General features: G+C 42.4%; 1 protein-coding gene across 2 annotated transcripts; it reads left to right on the forward strand.

Annotated features, from left to right (window-relative positions):
* The first annotated feature begins 875 nt into the window (after positions 1–875).
* MTRES1 (mitochondrial transcription rescue factor 1) lies at positions 876–11,223 on the forward strand. 2 transcript variants are annotated; one of them, XM_074946893.1, is made up of 4 exons: positions 876–1,014; positions 4,581–5,022; positions 5,918–5,990; positions 10,198–11,223. In XM_074946893.1, exons 2-4 carry the CDS (start codon positions 4,589–4,591, stop codon positions 10,372–10,374), a joined length of 684 nt encoding a protein of 227 aa, XP_074802994.1. In that variant the 5' UTR covers positions 876–1,014; positions 4,581–4,588; the 3' UTR covers positions 10,375–11,223. The 2 variants fall into 2 exon arrangements, with proteins under 2 accessions (XP_074802994.1, XP_074802992.1); XM_074946891.1 differs by lacking the exon at positions 876–1,014 and adding an exon at positions 1,242–1,372.
* The last annotated feature ends 2,150 nt before the right edge of the window (positions 11,224–13,373 follow it).

A 13,373-nucleotide genomic window follows, 5' to 3' on the forward strand; every position in this document is an offset into this window, starting at 1 on the left:
TCCATCCGTTTGTGGGTGGGTGGTGAAAGTGATGTTTATCAATAAAAACCTAACTCTTCCAAGCATATGCTTCATCCACTGTGCTACCTTTAGCTGCAATGCCGTGTGCTGAGGTTCCATTGCCCGTCTTAGGGCTTGTCTTCACCGACTGTGTTGCACCAGAGCAGCTGCACTGCTGTAGTGTTTAGTGAAGATGCCACCTACGCTGACAGGACAGCTTCTCCCGTCAATATAGGTGCACTACCTCCACGGGGCCAAGTCTACACCACGGTGCTACATCAGTGAAGCTGTGCCACTGTAACACATCTGGTGAAGATGCATTCTCCTGTTGGCATAATTACTCCACCTCTGCAAGAGGTGGAAGCTCTGTCGGTGGGAGAGTGTCTGATAGTGCTGGTGTAGACAGCACTTAGGTCACTGTAACTTGCATCACTTAGGGGAGTGTCTTTTTCACACCTCTGACCAACTTAAGTTACATCGACATAAGCAGTAGTGTAGACCAGCTATGTTGACAGGAGAAGCCCTCCCATCACATAGCGCTGTCTACACCAGAGGTTAGGTCAATATAACTATATTGCTCAGGGGTGTGGATTTCTCCTCCTGCCCCCAGTGACATAGTTATACTGACATAAGTTTGCAGCATAGACCAGGGCTTAGTGAGTTCAGTTCTAGTGATTTGGCTGGGTGGAGGGGCAGTCTCAGAACGGTTGCCTTTTCTTTGTGTTGGCTTTCACACCACATCCAAGGCTCAGCCCTTAGACTAGTTTGTGATTTCAGCTCCAGTGCTCCCTGAGAAGAGACAAGGCCTCTCCCCTTTGAGCCTAGTCAGCTCTGTCTTTACACACAGGAGGAGAAGGGACCAAAGGGCATTTAGGAATAACAACAGCCCCAGCAGCTGGCGGGAGTACCCATCCGCTCCCTCCCCGCGGCTGCCTCAGCTTGTGGGTGCCCAGCCTGAGGCACGGGAAAGGGACCTGAGCGGCTCTCCCCCGCGGAAAGCCCGGCCCCTTTAAGGTGCATCCAGGGGGGCGGGCAGGCCCCACCGTTTGCAAATTCCCGCCTGCCACCCAGGCAGGCCTCTGCTCCCCGGGAGCCGCCGGGCCGAGAGCCGCGAAGCGGGGAGGGGGCTGCAGGGGCGCATCCGCCTTCCCCCCACTGACTGCTGGGAGCTGAGCCCGGGGGCGCGGCCCGGCCCCGCACACGCTGAAGGGGTTTGGCGGGGACCGAGCAGCGAGTTCCCCGGCGCCAGCCCCCCGTAGCGGGGCCCCGGCCGGCGGCTCCGCCCCGCTCTCCGCGCAGCGCCTCGGCGGCGGGCTTGGGAAGGGGCCGGGGACTAGCAGCGGGGCTGGGCCGCAGCGTCCGGCGGACACAGGTAACAGCGGCTCCGGCTGGGGCGCGGCTGCCCGGGCCGCGGGGATGTGCCCTGGCCGGGTCTCGCTGTGGGCGCAGCTGCCGGGGCCTGCAGGGAGCGCGGCCCGAGCGGAGCTTTGCTCTCCGGCTGCCCCGCGCGGAGCGGGCCCGGCCGGGCTCCCTCAGGCCGGCGGCAGAGCGGGCCCGTGGCCCCGCGGCCACAGTCGGTGGGGCCGGGGCTGGTACAGCGGAGCTCGGCCCTGCCCAGGCAGACACGGGAGTTTCCCTAGCCCCGAAGCGGCGCCGCTGCGGGCCTGGAGCGAAAGGCGGGAAGAGGTAGGGGTGGGTGACAGTGTGGTTTGGGCACCTCGCCTTCCTTTGCTTTCCTAGCAGGGAGCCGGCTGTCCCAAGGGCTGGGTGCATGGGCGGGCTGGTTAGAAGAAAAGCTCAGTGGGAACCAAACTGTAGCCAGGGGGATGGTGGCAGAGGGTAAGTGTGCTCCAGGTTAGTCCTGACCAGTTAATTATTGGTGGGGATTGAAATCAGACCCTTGAGCATGGCAGGGAGAGTGAGTCTGCTTATGAGAAGATTTTGCCAGAAAAAAACAAGTTTAAAAGGTAATCTCTTGTCCCATCTCCAGACATGGCCCCTTAGCAGTTGCAGTCTATGATCAGAATCAGTCAATGTACATAGATATATACACACTGCATTTAGCAGTTTTCAGAGTAGCAGCCGTGTTAGTCTGTATTCGCAAAAAGAAAAGGAGTCCTTGTGGCACCTTAGAGACTAACCAGTTTATTTGAGCATAAGCTTTCATGAGCATGCATCCGATGAAGTGAGCTGTAGCTCACGAAAGCTTATGCTCAAATAAACTGGTTAGTCTCTAAGGTGCCACAAGTACTCCTTTTCTTTTAGCACAGTGTGGCCTTGATCCTGACTGGGATTTTGGAGTGCTCTCACAACACAGTACATATAACTTAAAATCCATTTTCACTTCTCTTGGTACAAGTTTGCATATATTTGGGGGCTTCACCCCCCACTAATGTGGAAGAACATATGGCAAGTACATGGTGTGACAACCCAGATGTTTAACAAAAGTGCAGTTACAGTAACGTGAGGGAGCCTTTGCTTGACTTGGGAACAACTTTCTCCAATGGCTATGAGGTACTGAAAAATCACTAACTTGTTTAATAGCATCTAATATTTTAATAGAAACTAATGAAGCCCTGCCCACTCTGTCACAGGACCGCTGCTGGGACCATTTTTGTGAAAGAGGGTTCAGTCTCTTTCACATAAATGGTCCCAGCAGCGGTCCTGTGACAGAGTGGGCAGGGCTTCATTAGGTTCTATTAAAATATTAGATGCTGTTAAACATATTAGGTACTGAAAAATCACTCATAACCATTGTAGAAAGTTGTTCCCAAGTCAAGCAAAGGTGTGCGGCACCTCATAGAATGGGGTCCTGGTTTATGAATAGGGTCCTCAGGTGCTATAGTAATACTACTAATATGCCCTAAATTATTAGTCCTAATGAGGACTATGGCTATGCCAAATTTCACACTTCAGCTGTTGTAGTTCTGTGTCTGCATTTAAAAAAATAAATTAACAAAGATAATGAAAGTGGGTTTTTTTTTTCCCCTTCACTCACTGAAACAGGTAAAATAATTGTGCTCAAACTTTCCAAAAATTCATTTTGGGATAGAGAACAAAACATAGAAATTTCAGTCTAAAAGATTAATGCAAACGTATGGAAATTTAGGGTTATAACACTGTTTTTCATCCTTACCTAAGATCATAAATCTGTTTTCCCCTAAGATTATCAAAAGGTAACTACTGTTTTTCCCCCCTGTTTAGAAACTATATTCTTGGAATGATTTTCTGTGAATCTTCTGCAAAAGCGTATGAGTCAACAGTGTGCTGTTGTTGCCAAGAAGGCCAATGGCATTTTGGGATGTATAAGTAGGGGCATTGCCAGCAGATCGAGGGACATGATCATTCTCCTCTATTCGGCATTGGTGAGGCCTCATCTGGAGTACTGTGTCCAGTTTTGGGCCCCACACTACAAGAAGGATGTGGAAAAATTGGAGAGAGTCCAGCGGAGGGCAACAAAAATGATTAGGGGGCTGGAGCACATGACTTATGAGGAGAGGCTGAGGGAACTGGGATCATTTAGTCTGCAGAAGAGAAGAATGAGGGGGGATTTGATAGCTGCTTTCAACTACCTGAAAGGGGTTCCAAAGAGGATGGATGTAGACTGTTCTCAGTGGTACAAGGTGACAGAACAAGGAGCAATGGTCTCAAGTTGCAGTGGGGGAGATTTAGGTTGGATATTAGGAAAAATCTTTTCCACTAGGAGGGTGGTGAAGCACTGGAATGCGTTACCTAGGGAGGTTGTGGAATCTCCTTCCTTAGAGGTTTTTAAGGTCAGGCTTGACAAAGCCCTGGCTGGGATGATTTAGTTGGGGATTGGTCCTGCTTTGAGCAGGGGGTTGGACTAGATGACCTCCTGAGGTCCCTTTCAACCCTGATATTCTATGATTCTAAGGGATTGTTCTTGCTAGTGACTGCTCTTCTAGTGGAGGATGAATAAATATATTGCAGCAGGAAAGAGTATTTCTCTTGAAAATGCTTCAATAATATTAAGATCTGGTTAGGAGAAGCGGCATTTTCTCATCTGCTGGCTCTGTGGTCTGAGCACAAGGTGAATTCAGGAACTCTTGACTTTTATTCCTGGTTTTACTACTTTCTCTGGTATTGGGCAAGTCATTTCTGTCAAGAACTATCCCTAATAAATGTAGCCTCTGGCATCTCTCTGCTCTTGTTAAATAGCATGGGCTGGAAGTTAATTATGACCTTAAAATATTGTATTTGAGTAATGGAAGGAAGAAACCATAAGAAAGTTAGTAGTTTAACAAATTGTAAAAAGAGAGTTACATATAGAGTATTGCACTTGAATTTCCATTGCTAATTTTCAGTGTAACATGCTGCCTATTTATAATGGGGAACTAAATATGAAAAATGCAGATTATGAATAGGCAATTTACCTATCCTGCTATATGAGAAAAAAGAACGTTTCACAGAAAGATACAATAAATCCTTATGGTTGCAAAAGGAACTATATCATTATTACAAGAAGGAAAAAAGGTGCTGATCTTAGTAGTCACTACTATAAATATACTGTTTGCTGACCAATTTTTTCAGTACTAATTGAATCTGTCTCTTTATTTCAGGGTATGCTATGACTGGTTTCAGACTGCCCGTCACTGCCTTTAGGAAACTAAATGTCTGGTTTGGAGTCTGGGAGAAATTCCCGTCTAATAAACTCAGTGTGTCCTGGAGGAGATATATGTACTCTAGCCACCAATCCAGTATAATAAACTACAGAAAACACTTCAGCATTTCTCCTGTGAAACATGATGTATTTTTAAGACCACCTTCACAGTGCATTTCAGTGCCTTGTTTACGACTTAAAAGTGACAAAAGTTCTAGAAAGAAAAAACAACCCCTGCAAGAGGAGGAGGAGGAGAAGGAGGAGGATGAAGAGAGAAGTGATTCAGAAGATGAATTTGAAAATGACCCCAATATAGTGAAAGATTACAAGGATCTTGACAAAGTAGTCCAGTCTTTTCGTTATGATATAATAATGAAAGCTGGTCTAGATATTGCAAGAAAGTAAGTATGAAAGATTTATATAGCTTACCAATAAAGACATTGTCATATAGCAAACAGTTAAATGTTCTTTTGATGTCCTTTTACTTGCTGCAGTAACTTAGTGAAGAAGAATTTTTTTTAACTTAATCAGAAGTCCATATTTGTCTTTGGAGGTGTATTGTTACTTTGTCTCTTGGGATTTGTTTTTTTTTCCAGAATTCTGCTACTTATCGCTGTCTGAAATACTAAGACTACTTAAAGAGACAGTGATAATTTTAATCAATCTCTAGCATTTATGCTTTTAACTGTTGACTTAGAAAGAAAGAGCTTAAGAATAGGAAAGCTTCTGCTAGTTGGTGGAAGAATTTAAAAAAAAACAACAGCCTAGATTGACTAGAAGAAAGAGTCTAACCCAATTCTACATTAAATATAAACCTGCCACACCTACCTTCACCAGGTATACATAAACCTTTATTAACAAGTCCATCACAATGTATAACCTATGCAACCTGCAGAGGATTTAAGAAGCCTGTTAGTTACAGTACATTAGTATGACTTGAAGCTGATATCCAAAGACAACATTCTTAAGTTTAAAATGACGGGTGGCATACAAAAGGGGTGTTATCTGTTATAAACACTCTTAAACTGCCCTTGTACCTGTGGTACAGAAGAGTTATGAATGATTTTTTTTATTCAGCATTTATGAAATATATCCTTGATTACCAGCCTAAGTCAATCTTTAAATAACCCTCACAGATATATATGTATGCTTTGTGCACAAATTCTCCTTCTGGATCACACTTTGCAGGTGAACTGTGTTTTTGCCTGTCTGTTAGGAAACAATTGCACTTGTTTACTGTGCGCTGTAAACACAGCCCTATAAAGCAAACTTTTTATTTATTTTTTTTTATTTTAGCAAAGTGGAAGATGCATTCTATAATGGTGAACTCAGGCTGAATGGAGAGAAATTGTGGAAGAAAAGCAGAACTGTAAGGCTTTTAAAAAAACACTTCAAATTAATATCATACAAGATCATAACTAAGGCTGACATTTTCTTTTCCCTCCTACTCTGATAGCACCCATGCAGGCATTATAAGAGGCTATACAACAATGAGTTATCCTGCATGTAACATGTGAGCTGCTATACCTGGGGTTAAAAGATAACACGATGTAAAAAATGGAGACTTAATGAAACCTGGATATTTTGTCTTCTTACATAAAGTTTCTAAGTATATCTAGTTTAACTGGGGGATGGATGAATCAAAACAAGCTACTGTATGTCTACTTCTCCATCTTGACGGAGGTAGTAGAAGTAGTTCTGTAAGCTGAGGAGTACAGCTTCTTTTCCCCTTCCCCCCAGAAGACTTTGCCAGAGATATGGGGGAGGAGGGTACTTGTAGCTGCATTAAACAGGCTTATTGATTCTTAATTAACCCCCACAAATGTTTTCTTTTTTATTGTTGCAAAAAGAAAAGGAGTATTTGTGGCACCTTAGAGACTAACCACAAGTACTCATTTTTTGTTGTTGTTGTAATCCCTGCAGCCTATCCACTGTTAAGGTTGCATGGGTTAGTGTAGCCACTTAGAGAAAAATATTATTTTAAAATATATTGTTATAAGTAGGAGATTATCCATACATTTATCATTACTTCCTACTTATACTTCAGCCCTTCTTAAGAATTTCACTGACACTTTCCCCCAGTATTAAATTTTAACTCCTATCTGCTTTCTTATCAGGAAGCACCAGTCGTCAGTTAAAGGAATTGTTCCTGTTCAAATTCTCTTTCAGGATATCATTCTTTATAAGCCCCAGTCTCTGAATGTTCTTATTTGTGGCAACTGTACCCTCTCTGTTTTGAAGTCCTTAAAGATCCACTTCTGCCTCACTACCTGTAGTGAATCTTTTTTTTGGTTGCTCCCTTTCCTTAACCTTTGTCTAGTTGTCTTTCTGTCCTTGCAGTATGAGCTAGTTGGTGCAGGGACTAATGCATTTTGAATGCCTGGAAAGTATCTATCATATAATGGTAGCGTTATAAAGATGGCATCTCTATGGCAAACCCTTGTATAGCCTGTGTCTTGCTTTTTTGACACTTCTTGTCTCTATAAGTCATCAACAGAACCATCATAACTTTTTCCTCACTTGCAACACTTCATTTGTAGTTTCTACAGACTTGATATTATGGTCTTGCAGTAAAAAGACTATAGTTAAGGTTGCATCAGAGTTTTCTGTTATACAGGGTCTGTACTTCAGTGTCTCACCAGTGTTTTTTTACAAGCATGCCTGGTTTGCTCTGGGGATGAAATGGGTTTGTGCAGTGAAGGAGTCTTCTGACTGTAGCAGCCCTGTCTTATTTATTGCAGAAGTTGGGAGGTTGTAGTGAATAAGGCAGGGGACTACAGGAAGAGAAAGGATGGTCTTGTGTTTAGGGCAGTTAAATACCATCCTTGAGGCTCAGGGTATGTCCACACTATAGTGGCTACAATAGCAGAGGTATGGTGATGCAGCTGTAGCGTATACTTCCTGTATTAATGGAAGGGGGTTTTCTGTTGATGTAGGTAATCCACTTATCTGAGAGGCGGTAGCTAGGTCAATGGAATAATTCTTCCATCAATTGAGCTGATTCTACAGTGGGGATTAGGTCAACCTACCTGCCATGCAGGTGTGAAATTTTTCAGGCTTGAGTGATGTAGTTAGGCTGATTTAAGTTTTAGGTGTAGACTGGCCTTAGTCGCTGCCTCTGTGACCAAGTTCTTATGTGACACTGGACAAATCATTTACATCAGAGTTTTCACAGGTAGTCACTTCTGCATGTAATCAAATCCTATATTATCATGCATACACACAAGGGAGCCTAATTAAAGTTGCATAGCCAGCGTTCATTCTGGCATTTCCTAACTCGAGAGTGCTTGACTTTGCAACCTTTTAATCCCTAACTTTTTATTTCCTTTTTTCTTGGTTTAATTTTACTGATGAGAGCAACTTTAATATTAAACTACATTTTTTGTTTGAGTCTATTATCAAGAGTTGTGATGTTCTAATTTGAATACACAGACTCTGCTTGAAATCAGTCATCTTGCAAAACAAAAATCCCAATATGCAATTTGTATCCAGAGTCCTTTGGTAGAGATTTTTGCATGCAAAAATATTTTTTTAAAATAAACTGTCCTAGAACAGACATGGTATTACTTTAATTAAGAGTGAAGCAGGTATAATATTCATGTACTCCAATGCAAGCCTATGGTGCTTTGCATATATACTTTAGTTACATTAGATAAAATTACCTTTCTGAAGTGCCTGCTATCTGTTGGACTGCTAGGGTTTTTTCTATTAACATTTAGTTCTTAAATTTTGAATAAATTAACACTTAATCAGTGATTTTTTGTAGTTTTCCTTGAATTAAGTTTTTATATTTGGTTATTCAAGTGACATTAGAATAATAAACTATCTAAACTTTAATATCACATTAGAAACCACATACCAAGGACCAAACCCTACAGTCTCTTCCTTGGGTAAGCTCTCTATAGAAGTCAATGGGAAGCTTGCCTGAGTGAAGAGTTCCAAATTTGTCCTTGTATGCTTAGCAGCCCATAAGCAGGTAGGGGCTTCTAAAACTGAAAACTTTCTGCCCTCTGGTTCTCTCACCAGTGTTAGATCTCTGAAAAATGTATATTTGCTTTTAGTCGGAAGGGGATGTCTGACTGCAGCTGAACAACCTGGCAACCACTCCAAATCCAGTAATACAAGAGTTGAAATATAAAGATCTGTGGTTCAAACAAAATGTACTACTTTTAGTTAATGTACTTCCCAACAAGTCAATGTAGTTATCATGCAGTGTAAAGCGTTGGATGTAAAAAATTGCTGGAATCACCAAGTATAATGTGAAGAAGTCATCTTCCAGTAACACTTGCCTTTGTTAAGGTTTAACGGTTCTTCTGCTTGAAGTCAAATAGGAATTTGGATTAATACTTCATTATTAAGTTACCTAGAATATAAAACAATGTCTGCTAAAGTTGATTCTGGGTGGGCTTATTACCAGACCCACAAGCTCACTGGTTGAAGTTGAGGTAGTTCTTTATGATTCTGCTTACCTCTCTGCCTCATTTTCCTCCATCTGTAAAATGGAGAAACAATATACCAATAGTGGTATTGTTAGGTTTAACTTAATTTCACATTATCATTTTGTACAAGTTATACAAAGTGTTTGAGTATTAAGACTTTTCTCATACTTGTAGTGAATTTGGGGAGGATTACACATTAAAACCAAAATCTAGACTTTCATTTGCATGATGGGAGTTGTCCCATAGTGGTAGCCTACTAGAGGCTGGCATATAAAAAAATGCAAAAATGTGTTGGGGCTCTGTTTCTCTTTAATATGGCAATGGTACTGCTGCTTGGTTATTTACTGAACCGTAAGCACACATATAATGCTTTAGTCAAATAAGACAAGTCTCTGCTCCTAGAAGCCTATCCTGTTGGTTAGACGCGACATAGAAAGGTGGAGAAGCAACAGCAGTCACAGGCTGGTATAAGGAAAGATTATAGTTACATTTGTTTGAGGTCATGAGATTATGTTATGCAACATTCACACTAGCTGCTGTATATTTTTTGGGGGGTGGGAGTAGGCACAGAAGATTGGAGGGGGGGTGTAGCCTTGGAAGGCTAACTGAAAGTAGTGGATTTTGAAGGCGGGAGACTGGGCAGAGAGGGAAGTTGCATAATACATGGAAGCTTGAGGGTTAATCCAAGTATAGGGTAAGAGTGGAATGAGGACATAAAGAGAGCAAGGAGGCTTGCAGAGTTGGGGACTAGAAAGGCCTACATGGAAATAGTGGGAGAAGAGATGGAATTAGGGGCTGAATTTTGAAGGCAGTAATAAGAAGTTGGACTCTCATTCAACTGCATTTACAATACATAAAAACTAAACAACAACAATTAGTTGGAAATAGCACAGCCAGGGTGGAGCCGTGGTGAGATTCACAGGGATTCACTCCTCATCACTCACTTGCAGGCCTGGATTAGAGGAACATGGCTGCTATACTGTAGACATGACTTATACAGCCATTCTAACAACTTCCCTATAAGATAACAAGAATAATCCGTGTGGAAAGAGGAGGAAGACAATTAAATTGCACATAAACTTTAGGGTTATTTTCCTCAAAAGAATGTTAATTATCTCTCTCTGCCTCTATTTTCAGGTCAAAGTTGGTGACACACTGGATCTGATAGTAGGGGAGGATAAAGAAACAGAAACTGCTGTAGTTATGCGTGTTGTCTTAAAAAAAACATCAGAAAAGACTGAAAGTGAAAAATACAAAGTGGTTTTGCGGCGCTGGAAAAATTTAAAAGTGCCCAAGCAGGATGTATTTAAGTGACAAGGATTTGCATATGGCAGTATGAGGCTTCTTGTGGAAAACCATTTCATTTGTTGCTAAATAGGAATTTTGGTTAAACAAAATTCTTGGATCCTTTTTAAGCTTGTGATAATGTTACCTCCTTGCCATATGCACCATCCATATCTTGTGATAATCTGTCAGTTTACTCTGTTCTATTCATTTTTGTTTCATGGTAATTTGCAAAAACTTTATTTCCAGACAGTTTCCCTAAAGAAGATATATAATGGTTGGGTAAAGGCTAGATAGAGCTCAACTGCTTGACAGTTGTCTCTGATTTTGTTAATCATAATGACTATGTTGAAACTAAGGCTGGTCTCATAACAAGTGGAAGAATGTTTCTGGTTGTGAGACTACTTAACTCAGTTTTCTAATCTTGTACCTCAGGGGTGTCACTCTAGGATGAACCTTTCTCAAATCTAAAAACCCAGAGGGAGACAGGATGACTTAAAAGCTTTCTCCCTCCTATGGTCACTGATTTGAATCTGATTCAGTTGACAGTGACAGAGTCACTACCATCTGATTCTTGTCAGTTGCCTCTGTGAAATGTGTTGGTGGTCATGTCCATATCACTACTGGCCAGTTTGGCTATTTTAGAGTGACCAGGAGAATGGCTGAGGGAGACACTCCCATCATGATTGTGAGGCATATTGGAAGATCAGGAAGAGGGAGCTTACACTACTATCACTTTATACCATATAGTAGCTGTGCAGAACATGAGTGGAAGATTTCAGACTCATGCCCTCAATTAATTGAATGTTAAATAGAGAGTACTTAATGCTTAAACTGGGAGTTAGTTGTACAGGTCTTGGAGGAACACTGTAGAAGGATGACAATAAAAAGGAAAAAACATGCTAAAAATCTCATGTCCATCTTTCTTTCTTAGCACAAATGCTTAGTAAGAAATGCTTCATTTAATGACAGTTCTACATAATCATAGACATGCTGTTGCTATTATGAGAATGATGTTCTATTTAATATTTTAAGTGAAAAAACAACAAGTAAAAAGGAAGTTTTCTTATCCTTAAAGGTTGGGGCAAATCTCTCATTCCTTTGTCAATGATGTGAAGACTGCAGGATCTGGCCCTCCTGATTCAAATTCTTAATTAACACAAGAGTGCGAGTGCACTGGATGGCAGTAGCATCACTGTAACGGAACAGAGTGTACGAACTAGAGTAATTTATCATATCTTTTTCTAAAAGGAAATAATCTGACTTAATATATAACTACACAATAACCTAGTTATTTTTCTCCTTTTCTTTCAATAAACTGCAGAGCCACACTGGCATAGTATTTTTAGCAGATTTCCTGAGTCTGGTGTTACTTAGTAGAAATGGGAAAGGAGATAGGATAAATGAGCCAATGCAGCACTAGTTGCTTCATTATGCAACTTGTCAAAATAGTTGCTCCAAAGTGCAATTCCACTGCAGCAATCTTTAGAAGTGAATAGGAGCCAGATATTTAAAGGTATTGTGGTGCTTAAAGATGGACATCGCTGCTTCTGAAAATCCCACTAGACTCTAAGGTGCCTAATCCAACTCAACTATTTTTTTAAAAATTCCACGCGGGGCCTTCCTGCATTTTGAGGTGCCTAAACAACTTTAAGAATCTGTTCTTAAATGACTGTGAGGCCTGAGAAACCTCTCCCACAAGACTCCCAGCGGCAGAAATATAAGGAAGCACTTGATGTCTGTATTAAAAGCAGTTGGAGGGACCTGCTCTAAGGCCTTGTCTACACTACAGTTTTGTTGACAAAAGGCAGCTTTTGTGGGCAAAACAGTGGAGGTGTGCACACTACCATGCTCCTGCCATTGACAAAACTTGCCTGCTTGGCCGACAAAAGAAAACAACCTCGATGAGAGGCGTAGAACTTTCTGTGGCAAAGTTAGATCGACGAAAGTGTGTGTGTTACATCGCTGTAACTGGCCTCGGGGAGGTATCCCACAATGCCCGCTCTGCTCGCTGTTTTGAACTCTGCTGCCCTGCATCCAGCTACAGATGCATGCGCCCCTCCCCTGGGCTGAGCAAGCCGGTTCCGGCAGCAAATGCCCTCCTGCTTGGACTAAAAGGGAGGGGGTGGATCTCCTTGGGCTGCGGGGAGAGGAGGCTGTGGGAGAACTCACGTAATCTTGCTCTCCCCAGCACTAGGTCTGCAGTGGCAGACAGGCAGGGTGGGCTGCTACTACAGGGAAGGGGGAGACTCATGCTGAGCCAGGGGCTGATTCAGGCTGATTTCCCTGCCCATGTACTGGTCTCTGCTGAGCTAGGAGAACAGGGACAGACACCAGCTGTCTGTGCAACAGCTTCTGCCTCAGGATTGGTTGTTTCTGGCTGCTGTCTGAACTCCCTCTCTCCCAACCCACACACAGTCTCTCTCTCATACTCCCCCCAAAACACAAGCTGGCTCTTTCACTCTCATTCTCTCTGACCGCTGCAGAACAAGGAGCATAGTGGGGACACACAACAGCGGAGTAATTACAGCGGTGGCTGTATGTCGGCATAACTTGCATCAACAAAACTCTGTAGTGTAGACAAGGCCTAAGTGTGCAAACTCCACTCACAAGCAACCAAACATGGAAGACAGATGTGTGCCTGATGCACAAACAGTAATTAAATGTCCAAGATAAAACACAATGAAAAATGAGATGCATCGATTTTTCAAAGAACCTGTGACATGGAAGAATGTGCTGTCAAAACTACTTTGCATAACCTAACGAGCAATGTGGATCATGACTGACATAAGAGACAGACCAAGGTGTTCAAAAGCAATTAGTAATATCGGGGGGGGGGGGGGCCTGACTTTCAGAAAGTCCAGATCCCCCACCCTTTGGAAATCAGGCCTCTATTAAGGGGTCAAATTGGGTAGTAGTCAGAATCAATAATTTTGAAAATCTTGGCTTAAAAGCTGTTAAAGCATAATTTAGAACTAAAATGGATACTCAATAAAGATATTGAATCTGTGTGAAAAGAACTTCTGGGA

Source organism: Natator depressus, chromosome 3 (assembly GCF_965152275.1).
Source record: "Natator depressus isolate rNatDep1 chromosome 3, rNatDep2.hap1, whole genome shotgun sequence".
NCBI classification, from domain to species: Eukaryota; Metazoa; Chordata; order Testudines; family Cheloniidae; genus Natator; species Natator depressus.